The sequence below is a fragment of the Oncorhynchus mykiss genome, chromosome 7, assembly GCF_013265735.2.
Source record: "Oncorhynchus mykiss isolate Arlee chromosome 7, USDA_OmykA_1.1, whole genome shotgun sequence".
Taxonomy (NCBI): Eukaryota; Metazoa; Chordata; class Actinopteri; order Salmoniformes; family Salmonidae; genus Oncorhynchus; species Oncorhynchus mykiss.
The window spans coordinates 21168759-21183590 of record NC_048571.1 but is presented as its reverse complement, the minus strand read 5'-3'; the positions used below and the strand labels follow the sequence as shown (position 1 = coordinate 21183590).

The 14832-nt window shown below is 45.2% G+C and overlaps 1 protein-coding gene across 1 annotated transcript; it reads right to left on the bottom strand.

The window, feature by feature from the left end:
• Positions 1-246: 246 nt before the first annotated feature.
• Positions 247-6608, bottom strand: LOC110527484 (desmin). The gene is made up of 9 exons (XM_036982929.1): positions 5757-6608; positions 4395-4455; positions 3887-3982; positions 3329-3490; positions 2827-2952; positions 2336-2556; positions 1875-1918; positions 1442-1530; positions 247-1089 (listed from the first exon to the last, which is right to left on the bottom strand). The coding sequence occupies exons 1-9, from the start codon at positions 6368-6370 to the stop codon at positions 1048-1050; spliced, it is 1455 nt and encodes a 484-aa protein (XP_036838824.1). The 5' UTR covers positions 6371-6608; the 3' UTR covers positions 247-1047.
• Between the last annotated feature and the right edge of the window lie 8224 nt (positions 6609-14832).

Genomic DNA, 14832 nt, shown 5'->3' with positions numbered 1-14832 from the left:
TTTCATTTATATGAAATTAACCTTTTATATAACTAGGCAAGTCAGTTAAGAACACATTTTTATTTACAATGACAGCCTACCGTGGAAGAGTGGGTTAAACGCCTTGTTCAGGGGCAGAACGACAGATTTTTACCTTGTCAGCTCGGGGATTCGATCCAGCAACCTTTCGGTTACTAGTCCAACGCTCTAATCACTAGGCTACCTGCCGCCCAAATAACGTGTCCTTTCTGAAGTACTGTATGTAGATTTATTTATCAGGTAATTTATTGACATTATGTTATTGACATCTTTTGACTTCAGGAGTGCAGCCTCATAAATGTAGGCCGGTGATATGCCATGCTTCGTATTACAAATATAATTATTAATACTATTATTATTATTATTATTATTATTAAAGCATGTGTTTTTATGGGCCTGTATATGATAAACAAAGTGATTCTTCAATGTCTTTGGCTGTTAATTCAAAACGCACGCACACACCCACACTGAGAACATGATAGACTGGTACAGAGACTGGCAGGCTGGTGACCGTGTGTCGCTGTTTGTTGTGTTTGTTAACCAACCTGTAGGCCCACCATTCAGAACAGCATAAGCGATTGTCAGCCTCACTCTCATTCCATGTTCCCCCTTTTCCATCTTTCATTTTGTCTCCCCTTCTCACCTGTTTCACCCCCTCCCCTGTCTCCTTTTCCCTAGACACATCTCTCCCTTCTCACCCCTCTCCTCTGTCTCTCTGTCCATTGAGAACCCTCCTCATACTAGTGTCAGCCTTGTGATAGAACGTACAGTATCATATATATAGTCATAAATAAAGGCAAACGGTGCACATAGCTGTAGTAGGAAGTTACAAACAGGTCGGCTCGTACTTGAAGTCACCCAGCCTTTTGACTATTTCATTGGAGCGAGTGACCTTTGTGTCTTTAAAGACTTAACGTCTTTGAAATAAGAACAACTAAAGGGTCACCAGGGTGAGTTGATAAAGTCCTTTTCGTTTTTATTTAGTCTTTTTGTCTTCCCTCAGTCTTCATCTTCTCTTCTGTTTGTCTGTTACATGATATCCTGCTGGTGCTGTGTTGACTCAGAGACCACCTATAGGGGGAGACAAAGAAGATATTTACTGTAACGGGAGGAGGAGAAAGCAGGGGTGGTGTGTATTAGAAGTGAAATAACAAGCCTATTATACTATTGGGAACGATACAGGTGTGAAGTAAAGTTGCAATGTGTGTTGGTAGGTAAGTATGGCTTGTGAGAACTTGACTCGGGTGGAAGGAAAACATTTGGTGGATTGTATTGTTGTCAGCGAGGGGAGAGGAATTTGAGATGTTCTCTCAAATACAAGTCTGTGCAAATACAAGTCTGTGGGTGTGTTTGTAAACTATCTCTGGTTCACTCTACATAACAGGGGTATCTCTATGTCAGGGTGTGTGTGTGTGTGTGTTACCTCTCCGTCACGGGTCTCGATGGTCTTGATAAGGACACTTTTCTTTGAGTGTGACTCAGCAACGCGGTGATGATGCTCTGGGCTCGTTTCTATCCAGACAGACAACCGTGGAATTAATACTCATCATCTTTTACATCTCATCTCTCACCTTTTTTTGAACATCTCTGTTCACCTTCTTAATATTGTGCCACCCCTTAAAATCTATGTATGAATGGTTCTATTTATGCGTCAGCAGTGAGGGGTCAAGTGAGGATCATTTGAAGTTCAAGCCTGTCACTTTTGATTTACGGTGAGGTAAACAAGCACTGCAAAAGATTTAGCTACTTGTATCAATTGTGCCCTCTTGTGGCTCGATGCTGTAACTCATCTTATTTTGCAGCAGCGTTTGACAAAATAGAGCGTGCGTGTGCGTTTGTGTGTGTGTTATTCTTACCACGGAAAGTCATGGTGGAATAGTTCTGTATGGGCAGGGAAATCCTACAGACGGAGAGAAAAGGGGGATGTCAGTTTTCAGCAGTGATACCAAATACCGTCCTCATACAAGATTATTCATCACCTCTGTCCTCAACCCTCTCCTCCTTTCTCCTCACTCTATTCCTTCAGCCCACTGCCATTGTCTTCTCTTTCTTCCCCCTCTCTCCTGCCCTCCTATCTCTCCTGCCCTCCTCTATCTCTTCATCTCTCCTGCCCTCCTCTATCTCTCCATTTCTCCTGCCCTCCTCTCTCCATCTCTCCTGCCCTTCTCTATCCCTTCCTCTCTCTTTCCCCTGCTTCTCTCTCTCCTGCCTCCCTCCTCCTGCTTCTCTGTCACCTATCCCCACTCCTCCTCCCCCATTTAACTTGCTCTTCTCCTCCTCCTTCCTCTCTCTCATCTCCTCTTCTCCCTCCTCATACCTGCTCTCCTCTCCCTCCAGCAGTTTCCTGTAGGTTGCTATCTCCACGTCCAGGGCCATCTTGACGTTGAGCAGGTCCTGGTACTCTCTCAGGTGCCTGGCCATCTCATCCTTCATGTTGGCGATTTCAGCCTCCAGACGGGAGATGGTGTCCTGGAACCCGCCGGCCTCCCGCCCGTGGCGCTCCTCCATCTCTCTCATCTGCCTCATCAGAGACTCATTCTGCAGGGAGGGGGTTAGGGGTGGGGTAAGAGGAGAGAGGGAGGGGGTTAGGGGGGAGGAGAGAGGGGTAGGAGGAGCAGAGAAATTAGAGAACGAGATTGACATGTTTCTTGGACGTGAACTTGCAGACCAGGGAAGGAACAAATGAAGAGAATGAGAAGGAGAGGAATGAAAGCGTGGTGGCATGAGTTATGAAAGTACAGAAGGATATGGGGAGGAATAAATGGTGTCGTGAGAAGAGGAGAGAAGTATTCAGACTGAGAGACTTACGGTGCCTTTAAGTGAGTCAATCTCACAGGTGTAGGACTGGAGCTGGTGTCTGAACTCCATGGTCTCCATCTTGGCCTCCTTCAGAGCCTCATTGTTCTTGTTCACCGCCTGGTTCAGGTCTGTCACCTATAGGTCAGCAGGGGTCAGAGGTCAACAGGAAGTACAGGAATCAACAGGAATCAATTTGCCAGACATCACAATAACGGCACCCCCCAGAGTGCCAGAGACATTTTCTAGTAAATCGAAGAATTTGACTGATCTGATCTCTCTCTCTTTCTCTCTCGTTCTATATCTCTCCCTCTCTCTCTTTCACTTTCTCTCGCTTTCTCTCTTGTTCTCTATCTCTCCCTCTCTCTCTCTGTCTCTCTTTCTCTCACTCTTGTTCTCTATCTCTCTCTCTTCCCTCTCTCCGTCTCTCTTTCTCTCTCTCTTGTTCTCTATCTATCTCTCTCCCCCTTCCCCCCTCTCTCTTTGTCTCATTCCTCAACCCCCCCCCCATCACCTTAGACTTGTACCACTCCTCGGCCTCCGAGATGTTCTTGGCGGCGATGCCCTCGTACTGAGCCCTGATGTCCCTGAGGGCAGCTGTCAGGTCCGGCTTGGACATGTCCATCTGGATCTGCACCTGGGTCTCCTGCATCTGGGACTGCATCTCACGGATCTCCTGCAAGTGAGGTGGGGAGGGAGGGGGAGGTGGGGAGAGGGGGAGGTCAATAGGTTTAAAGTGGAAGAAAGTAGAGGAGGAGGAGAGAGAGAGTTGGAGAAGGAGAGAGAGTTGGAGAAGGAGAGAGAGTGGGAGAAGTCAATAGGTTAAGGTTTCTACAGCTTTCTCTTCTCCATTGTCTGTTATGAAGCATACACACACACAAATAGTGTTTGTGTGTGGTGTGTCTGTGTGTTTGTGTGTGTTTGTGTGTGTGTGTGTGTGTGTCTTTGTTCATTCCTACCACAGAGAGACAGACAGATGGAATGACCAATGACTGGATACATTGACAGATAGACAGACAGACCAACTGTAATAACACATAGCACATTAAAATACACAGACTGAGTAACGTACCTCCTCGTGAATCTTCTTGAGGAAGGCGATCTCCTCCTGTAGCGTCTCGATGCGTCTCTCCAAGTCTAGACGGGCCAGAGTGGCAGCATCAACATCCTAGAACAGACAGACGTTAGATTAGATTCATTCAACAGACATCTCACTGGGAAAAAACTGATTGAACCAACATTGTTTCCACGTCATTTCAACCCCCCAAATAAGTGTGATGACGTTGAATCAACGTGGAAAACTAAGGGCATTTCGTCTTTTTTTTCCCACCCAACTTTTAACCTAAATCCAATGGTATGGTGATTTTTGTTGTTGATTTAACGTTAAATTCACATTAGCTGACAACTCAACAACAAAAAAACCTGACGTTGAACTGAATGACGTCGGTGCCCAGCTGTGTGGCAGTTTCAAACGACTATCCAGTCTACATTCAGATTAAAAGCAGGGAAAATACTAGTAGTGAGACATGAACATGTTCTCATATTCAGAATCTGTGTTGATTTAATAGTGTTGGACTCACAGCTCTGAAAGCAGCCAGGTTGTTCTCTGCGTCCTCTCTCTGAAGGATCTCTTCCTGCAGTCTGGATACGCAGTGGAACAAAGAGATGGAGCGAGACCCGATCACAATTGTGTCTTTTACATGTCCGCCCGCACCTTTTACCAAACATTTTTTTGTTGAACCTTTATTTAACTAGGCAAGTCACCCATCTAATAACAAGTGATTTGTCACCCAGTAATTGTTTGATAGGGACTTTAAGACTGCTGTGTGGATCTAATGTGCAAATGTGGTCTCAATCCAATCCCAGGCCCCATTTTGAATACCAGCTCTAGATGTCACAGGGGGCCGTACAGACAGCTAGAGAGATCTGGATTATATCTGTCTGAATACAGATGTTTTCATTCCTGGCCTTTTATAGAGTCGCACCGCGGCGCCAGTAAGCGACGGTAAGGACATGCCTCTGTAAGGGCTAGAGGCTTAGGCCATACCCTAATGCGAGAAGGAGGCTGGCTTTAGTCTTTCAGAAGGAGGCTGGGTCTAGTCCTTCAGGGGTTAGGTGGAGGACGGATCTTGTTGACTTAATTGGAGTTGGAACAAGACTCTCCCTCTCTGCACTTGTGTGCCTCTTGCTTTCTTCGCCAGTCTTTATTCATCAGTGAATAATAGTGCTCCTCTCCTATTTCACGGGTTGAATGAGAACGCCACGGAAGATTCTGTGCCTTCACTCAAGCCACACATGCACTGCGTATTTAATGTTATCTAGGCCTACACTTCAACAGCAGAGGATGCATGCCGATCTCGCAGCTATGCAAATGGCAGTAAGACTATCACACACTTGAAGAACCTGAAGCAGAAGCACTTCCTATTTTACCTACAGTAAGAATCCAAATACACAACGTCTCCAACAGCACCTCACAGTCAGTCCACTTGTAGTGAGTGATATGACCAAGTTTAAAAATACTTGCCGTGACCACAACAAACAAACCACAACAGCTAATCGAGAGGCGCTGACTGAAATCCCAGGGGACTGTATGCATGAACCAGCCGTGACATCAGTGCTGCTTTTGGTGGCTGAAATGTCACGCTTACATTATACTAGGATCTTCACTTCTAGAGTTCTCCTCTCTCTAATCTTACCCACGATCCTCTCCTTCCTCCACTTATCCACCAATCAGAAACTACACCCCTGCAGTCTTACTGAGCAATTCATCAATCAATCAAATGTATTTATAAAGTCCTATTTACATCAGCAGTTTTACAGTAACTTCTAGTTACCGTATTTCTACCCAACTCTTCCTCCTTCTCCTCCTACCTCCTCCTTCTCTTCCTCTCCCCCCTCATCCTGCTCATCTCGCTTCTCTTTCTCCCTCCCATCTTTCCTACCTGAGTTTGAGTTTGTCCAAGTCTTCGCCCAGGTTGTCCCTCTCCACCTCGACGCGGCTCCTCTGATTGGTCAAGGCCTCCACCTGGCGACGCAGGTCCCTCATCTCCTCTTCGTACAGGTCGGCGATGCGTGTGGGTTCACGCCCCCGCAGCCTCTCAATCTCCACCACCAATGTAGCATTCTGCTGCTCCAGGAAGCGAACTTTCTCGATGTAGCTGGCGAAGCGGTCGTTCAGGTGCTGCAGCTCGACCTTCTCGTTGGTGCGCGTGTGGAGGAACTCCTGGTTCAGTGCGTCGGCCAGGCTGAAGTCCAGCGTCTCCCCCATCCCCGCGTAGGACCGCGAACCGTGGGCGGTCGATGACATCACAGGTCCGCCAAAGTGAGACGAGGTGCGGTAGCCGGAGTAAGAGGGAGAGGCAGAGGTCTTGGTGACTTCGTAGACCCGGGAGGAGATGTGGCCGGAGCCGCCATGTCCGAGTCCGAGCCCCCCGCCCGAGCCCCGGCTGCTGTAGAGGGAATGGGACATGGCAGGGCTGTATCCTGCGCCAAAGGTGCGGCGGTAGGAGGAGGAGCCAGACTGGGCCGACTGAGCAGAAGAGCGGTAGGAGCTCATGGTGGAGTGCAGAAGGGTCTGGGCTGGAGCAGGAGAATGTTCTGGGCTGGAGCAGGAGAAGGGTCTTGGCTGGAGCAGGAGAATGTTCTGGGCTGGAGCAGGAGAAGGGTCTGGGCTGGAGCAAGAAAAGGGTCTGGGCTGGAACAGGAGAAGGGTCTGGGCTGGAACAGGAGAAGGGTCTGGGCTGGCAGCTGGAGTGGACTGGAGCAGGGAGGCTGACTGAGGGACACACAGGACTCACTGGCTATTTGTAGTATCTACCTCCTCATATCCCCTCCCTCAATACCCTCCCCTCTTTCCATCTCTACCCCTCTCTTCCCCTCTCTGTCTGTGTCTCTATCTCTCAGTCTCTCATCCCCCCCCTCTCTCCCTCTCCAGTATGGGCTGTCACGGGTCCTGGTGTGGGGTATGGTATTTGGTTCAGATTGTGTTCCAGAGGGAGAGGAGAGGGTTCTGGGAGGCTGTGTCCACCCTGACCGTCACAGCAGCATGACTGAGCTCACAATGGCCAGCTAGACCTCAGCTCAGCAATTGGACAGCTTCATGTCCACACCCCAGCTCAGCCCTAACCTTAGCCTCAACCATAACCATAACCCTAGCTTCATGTCCACACCCCGGTTCAACCCTTACCCTTGGGTTAGGAAGGGGTCTATACTACATCACTCAAGGCTAGGATGATATCAATGCTACTCTTTTGCTCTTTCATTTCTAAATGGGTTTGTAGAATATAATTTGTTGTATTGTTGCTCTGTCTGTTGTAGTTTGATGGAGCTGATTGGTTGATTCAGACATGCTCCAATGACTCATGTTCTTCAGAACATTAGGTTTACTGGATAGCTAAATACGAAAGCATAGTCATTCATTGACAGCATGTAGTACACAATACACCATATTAGTTCACCCTACATCATTTGAAGTGCTTCCGCAGGGAAGACCTGGCTTCACAGAGTTCATGACAGAACAGTTTAAAGATGGGTTTAAATGCTGCATCATCCACACATGGTTAGGCAGAGTGCTCCTCTCAGTGGGGGAGGTTAGGCCAACCTGCCTTAAAAAGGAAAAGCATCCCAAAGAGGAGAGAGAGGTATGTGCCTGGCCTGCCCTCTCTCCTCCAAGAAACGAGCAAGAGAGCCATCATCGTTCCTAAGCAAAGCGTGGCCTAAACAAAGGGGTGCCATTAATGATGATGTCATCATAAACATCTGTCACAGCTCTCACTGGCTGACGGAAGGGGGCTTTAACTTTCTAAGGACATCGTATGGACTACGGATGCCATGATGGGACGAGAGGAAAAAATACATTTCTCAGGAGACCTCATCCTCTCAGATTAACCCCAGACTCTAATGACTTTTATGGAGAATTGTATGTATTGGTGAAGTCAGAAGACAGACAATCCCACTTATGCAAGACGCTTTGGGTTTAGCCCTTGAGGCTCACATTGCTCCTAGGGGCTGAGTGTGATAAGCCACTATCTACCTAGAGAGCGGAGTGGTGCTATACCACTATAGAATTATCACTGAACTATCACAGTGGATTATTGTAATGTTTGTTTATTTGTCTATTAATCCCATAAGGGATGGGTTGCCAATTGGCAATTTGACACAAAAATTAAATATAATAATTACATTTTTTCATTCATTCATTCACCCACCAGTAGTATCACATAGGGCACAAAAACCTACCCCAGAGGCCATCACTGTGGGGCCCAATGAGTGTGTGAGGTGTGCAGTGATGGCTCCTCCCCTACCCCAGGCCTGGTGGTGTCAGAGCTACAGCTACAGCTGAATTCGGAAATTTACAAACACTTAGGTTGGAATCATTAAAACTCGTTTTTCAACCATTCCACACATTTCTTGTTAACAAACTATAGTTTTGGCAAGTCGGTTAGGACATCTACATCTACATCTACTATGTGAATGACACAAGTCATTTTTCCAGCAATTGTTTACAGACAGATTATTTCACTTATAATTCACTGTATCACAATTCCAGTGGTTCAGAAGTTTACATACACTAAGTTGTCTGTGCCTTTAAACAGCTAGGAAAATTCCGGAAAATTATGTCATGGTTTTAGACGCTTCTGATAGGCTAATTGACATAATTTGAGTCAATTGGAGGTGTACCTGTGGATGTATTTCAAGGCCTACCTTCAAACTCAGTGCCTCTTTGCTTGACATCATGGTAAAATCAAAATAAATCAGCCAAGACCTCAGAAACAAAAATTGTAAACCTCCACAAGTTTGGTTCATCCTTGGGAGCATTTTCCAAATGCCTGAAGGTACCACGTTCATCTGTACAAACAATAGTACGCAAGTATTAACACCATGGGACCACGCAGCCGTCATACCGCTCAGGGAGGAGACGCGTTCTCTCTCCTAGAGATGAACGTACTTTGGTGCGAAAAGTGCAAATCAATCCCAGAACAGCAGCAAAGGACCTTGTGAAGATGCTGGAGGAAACAGATACAAAAGTATCTATATCCACAGTAAAACGAGTCCTATATCGACATAACCTGAAAGGTCGCTCAGCAAGGAAGAAGCCACTGCTCCAAAACCGCCATAAAAAAGCCAGAATACGGTTTGCAACTGCAAGTGGGGACAAAGATCGTACTTTTTGGAGAAATGTTCTCTGGTCTGATGAAACAAAAATAGAACTGTTTGGCCATAATGACCATCGTTATGTTTGGAGGATAAAGGGGGAGGCTTGCAAGCCAAATAACACCTTCCCAGCCGTGAAGCACGGGGGTGGCAGCATCATGTTGTGGGGGTGCATTGCTGCAGGAGGGTCTGGTGCACTTCACAAAATAGATGGCATCATGAGGGAGGACAATTATGTGGCTATATTGAAGCAACATCTCAAGACATCAGTCTTGTTAAAGTTTGGTCGCAAATGGGTCTTCCAAACGGACAATGACCCCAAGCATACTTCCAAAGTTGTGGCAAAATGGCTTAAGGACAACAAAGTCAAGGTATTGGATGGGCCAAAATTCACCCAACTTATTGTGGGAAGCTTGTGGAAGGCTACCAGAAATGTTTGACCCAAGGTAAACAATTTAAAGGTAATGCTACCAAATAGTAATTGAGTGAGTGTATGTAAACTTCTGACCCGCTGGGAACGTGATGAACGAAATAAAAGCTGAAATAAATAATTCTCTCTACTATTATTCTGACATTTCACATTCTTAAAATAAAGTGGCGATCCTAACTGACCTAAGACAGGGAATTTTTACTAGGATTAAATGTCAGGAATTGTGAAAAACGGAGTTTAAATATATTCGGCTAAGGTGTATGTAAACTTTCAACTTCAACTGCAGATCTACCAGACTGAACACTGTGTTCACAGTGGAACAGACCCAAGCAGAGCAGTCTCTCTGGGCTTCCTCAACACTCAGCAGAGAGACAGTCAAGACATGTAAACAAAGAGCAAAGTGCTACCTCCAAATCCTCTTCCTTTCTTTCAACTCTCCTCCTCGTCTTCCATCTCTCTCTCTCTCTCTCTCTCTCTCTCTCTCTCTCTCTCTCTCTCCCCCCCTATCGCTCTCTCTCTCTTTCTCTCTCCATCCTTCTCATACTCTCTCTCTGTCAAGGCATGTAAACAAAGACCTGTGCTTCGGCCTTCCTCCTTTTCTTTCTACTCTCCTCCTCTTCCATTCCTGTCTCTCTATTGTCCTCCGCTCTGTGCGTCCCAGCACTATATAAGGCCGGGTGCTGCTGGGTCTGATGGTGGTGGTGTTAAATGACCAGCAGATGGAGACTAATATGAATGAGAAGCAGAGCAGGGCAAGACCATGTTTATGATCTCTGTGTGCTTTGTTATGGACTGAGCCAGAGAAAGCCTGGACTGAGCCAGAGAAAGCCTGGACTGAGCCAGAGAAAGCATGGACTGAGCCAGAGAAAGCCTGGACTGGAGTCAGAGAAAGTGCATGGACTGAGCCAGAGAAAGCCTGGACTGGAGCCAGATAAAGTGCATGGACTGAGCCAGAGAAAGCCTGGACTGAGCCAGAGAAAGCCTGGACTGAGCCAGAGAAAGCCTGGACTGAGCCAGAGAAAGCCTGGACTGAGCCAGAGAGAGCCTGGACTGGAGCCAGAGAAAGTGCATGGACTGAGCCAGAGAAAGCCTGGACTGGAGCCAGAGAAAGTGCATGGACTGAGCCAGAGAAAGCCTGGACTGAGCCAGAGAAAGCCTGGACTGAGCCAGAGAAAGTGCATGGACTGAGCCAGAGAAAGCCTTGACTGAGCCAGAGAAGGCCTGGACTGGAGCCAGAGAAAGTGCATGGACTGAGTCAGAGAAAGCCTGGACTGAGCCAGAGAAAGCCTGGACTGAGCCAGAGAGAGCCTGGACTGGAGCCAGAGAAAGTGCATGGACTGCTGGATCAAGACGATCTGATCGTCCTTCCAGTTATTATCCTGGTTTTGGTTGCAAGGCCAAAGGGCAAGGACATAAGCACCGTTGGCCGTCACCAAGTAGGTTTATCTCCATTTTAAAGGCCTTTGGACTGATACTACGTGAAACATCCTACTTTTATTGAGATGGTTGAATCGGTTTTTGCTATTCCAAACGTTACAGAGAGTAGCGCAATTTTTTTTTTAACCACTGTTAGATGTTAATTTACCATACTATTTCTATTTGTATTTATTGAGGATCCCCTGTTAGCTGTTGCCATGGCAGCAGCTATTCTTCCTGGGGTCCAGCAACATTAAGGCAGTTATATACAATAACAAAGTATCACATGACATTACATTTCATAACACTTTTCACAACACATTGAGAGTGTGCCCTCAGTCCACTACTCTACTACCACATATCTACAATACAAAATCCCTGTGTACCTGTGTGTCGAGTGTGTGTCTTATCATGTGTATGTGTGTCTGTGCCTGTGTCTCTTCACAGTCCCGCTGTTCCATAAGGTGTAAATACTGAGGAGTAATTTCTGTCTGTAATAAAGCCCTTTTGTGGGGAAAGACTCATTCTGATTGGCCGGGCCTGGCTACCCAGTGGGTGGGCCTTTTTCCCACTGTGGTGGGCCCCTGCCCAGTCATGTGAAATCTATAGATCAGGGCCTAGTTCATTGATGAACTGTAACTCGGTAAAATTGTGTAAATTGTTGCATGTTGCGTTTATAATTTGTGTTCAGTATACTTCTCTTCCCTGTTTAAGTGTTCTATGTGTTCAGTATACTTCTCTTCCCTGTTTAAGTGTTCTATGTGTTCAGTATACTTCTCTTCCCTGTTTAAGTGTTCTATGTGTTCAGTATACTTCTCTTCCCTGTTTAAGTGTTCTATGTGTTCAGTATACTTCTCTTCCCCGTTTAAGTGTTCTATGTGTTCAGTATACTTCTCTTCCCTGTTTAAGTGTTCTATGTGTTCAGTATACTTCTCTTCCCTGTTTAAGTGTTCTATGTGTTCAGTATACTTCTCTTCCCTGTTTAAGTGTTCTATGTGTTCAGTATACTTCTCTTCCCTGTTTAAGTGTTCTATGTGTTCAGTATACTTCTCTTCCCTGTTTAAGTGTTCTATGTGTTCAGTATACTTCTCTTCCCTGTTTAAGTGTTCTATGTGTTCAGTATACTTCTCTTCCCTGTTTAAGTGTTCTATGTGTTCAGTATACTTCTCTTCCCTGTTTAAGTGTTCTATGTGTTCAGTATACTTCTCTTCCCTGTTTAAGTGTTCTATGTGTTCAGTATACTTCTCTTCCCTGTTTAAGTGTTCTATGTGTTCAGTATACTTCTCTTCCCTGTTTAAGTGTTCTATGTGTTCAGTATACTTCTCTTCCCTGTTTAAGTGTTCTATGTGTTCAGTATACTTCTCTTCCCTGTTTAAGTGTTCTATGTGTTCAGTATACTTCTCTTCCCCGTTTAAGTGTTCTATGTGTTCAGTATACTTCTCTTCCCTGTTTAAGTGTTCTATGTGTTCAGTATACTTCTCTTCCCTGTTTAAGTGTTCTATGTGTTCAGTATACTTCTCTTCCCTGTTTAAGTGTTCTATGTGTTCAGTATACTTCTCTTCCCCGTTTAAGTGTTCTATGTGTTCAGTATACTTCTCTTCCCTGTTTAAGTGTTCTATGTGTTCAGTATACTTCTCTTCCCTGTTTAAGTGTTCTATGTGTTCAGTATACTTCTCTTCCCTGTTTAAGTGTTCTATGTGTTCAGTATACTTCTCTTCCCTGTTTAAGTGTTCTATGTGTTCAGTATACTTCTCTTCCCTGTTTAAGTGTTCTATGTGTTCAGTATACTTCTCTTCCCCGTTTAAGTGTTCTATGTGTTCAGTATACTTCTCTTCCCTGTTTAAGTGTTCTATGTGTTCAGTATACTTCTCTTCCCTGTTTAAGTGTTCTATGTGTTCAGTATACTTCTCTTCCCCGTTTAAGTGTTCTATGTGTTCAGTATACTTCTCTTCCCTGTTTAAGTGTTCTATGTGTTCAGTATACTTCTCTTCCCTGTTTAAGTGTTCTATGTGTTCAGTATACTTCTCTTCCCTGTTTAAGTGTTCTATGTGTTCAGTATACTTCTCTTCCCCGTTTAAGTGTTCTATGTGTTCAGTATACTTCTCTTCCCTGTTTAAGTGTTCTATGTGTTCAGTATACTTCTCTTCCCTGTTTAAGTGTTCTATGTCTCCATTTAGTCCCTTTAACCCGTGTGCATCTTTGTTATATCTCCCGCTCCCTCTTCAGGTGACACCATTGTGCTCTACGATGCCGGGCGAGCAGGACCCCTGTTCTCTGACACTCTAAAATGAACACACGGCAGAATGGGAACCAAAGCCCTCAAACCCTTCCAGGCAGTGACATTCCAGTCAGGCTGCGTCAGGGGGGAGCAAGTCCCTGGTAGGTCTACTGTACACTGAGCGCACAAAACATTAGGAACACCTTGCTGATATTGAGTTGCACCCCCTTTTTCCCTCAGAACATCCTCAGTTCATCGTTGGCTGAATGTCCTTTTGGGGGGGGGGGGGGGGGGGGGGGGTGGACCATTCTTGATACACACAGGAAACTGTTGAACTCGGAAAACCCAGCAGCGGTGCAGTTCTTGACACACTCAAACTGGTGCGCCTGACACCTACCCTGTTCAAAGGCACTTAAATATGTTATCTTGCCCAGTCACCCTCTGAATGGCACACATACACAATCCATGTCTCAATTATCTCAAGGCTTAAAAATCCTTATTTACCCTCTAATGTTTTAACTGTGCAACAGGGTTGGGGAAGCTACTCTGAAAATATAATTTGCCAAGCTAAAGTTATCCTTAAGAAAAATATAGTTTACCTTCTACTGCAGTGAGCTAAATCAGGGTAGTCTCGGTAGTCTTAAACAAATCTACTTTGAAACAAAATTATAAAACTCACACACATTGTTATGGGCTTAAAACCCTGTACCATGTCAGATATAGAGTTTAAATGTATTATATTTTGAGTTTGCATCCCAATATTACACTTTATATACATCACAGAAGACTGAAATATAACAAAACTGTTTGACATAGAAACACCGGATTTTCACCATTAAAAAAAAGTTGAAGAATTATGAAATTATGAAAAATATGGATAACATTCCACCCATGAGGCCACTGGGTCATTTGCCTGCAGGAAAGAGCTACCTTTAACAATATATATATATATTTCACCTTTATTTAACCAGGTAGGCTAGTTGAGAACAAGTTCTCATTTGCAACTGCGACCTGGCCAAGATAAAGCATAGCAATTCGACACATACAACAACACAGAGTTACACATGGAATAAACAAATATATAGTCAATAATACAGTAGAAAAGGAAAACAAAAAGTCTATATACAGTGTGTGCAAATGAGGTAAGATAAGGGAGTTAAGGCAATACATAGGCCATGGAGGCAAAATAATTACAATATAGCAATTAAACACTGGAATGGTAGATGTGCAGAAGATGAATGTGCAAGTAGAGATACTGGGGTGCAAAGGAGAAAGACAAATATATAAATACAGTATGTGGATGAGGTAGATTGGATAGATGGGCTGTTTACAGGTGCAGTGATCTGTGAGCTGCTCTGACAGCTGGTGCTTAAAGCTAGTGAGGGAGATATGAGTATCCTGCTTCAGTGATTTTTGCAGTTCGTTCCTGTGGCAGCAGAGAACTGGAAGGAAAGGCGACCAAAGAAGGAATTGGCTTTGGGGGTGACCAGTGAGATATACCTGCTGGAGCGTGTGCTACGAGTGGGTGCTGCTATGGTGACCAGTGAGCTGAGATAAGGCGGGGCTTTACCTAGCAGAGACTTATAGATAACCTGTAGCCAGTGGGTTTGGTGACGAGTATGAAGCGAGGGCCAACCAACGAGAGTGTACAGGTCGCAGTGGTGGGTAGTGTGTTGGGCTTTGGTGACAAAACGGATGGCACTGTGATATTTAAAAGTTACTTTGAAAAAGCGGTTCCCTACATCTAAACTACTTTGTGATAAGTTATCAGATGTAAATATGAAGTGTCGTAGACTGCAAA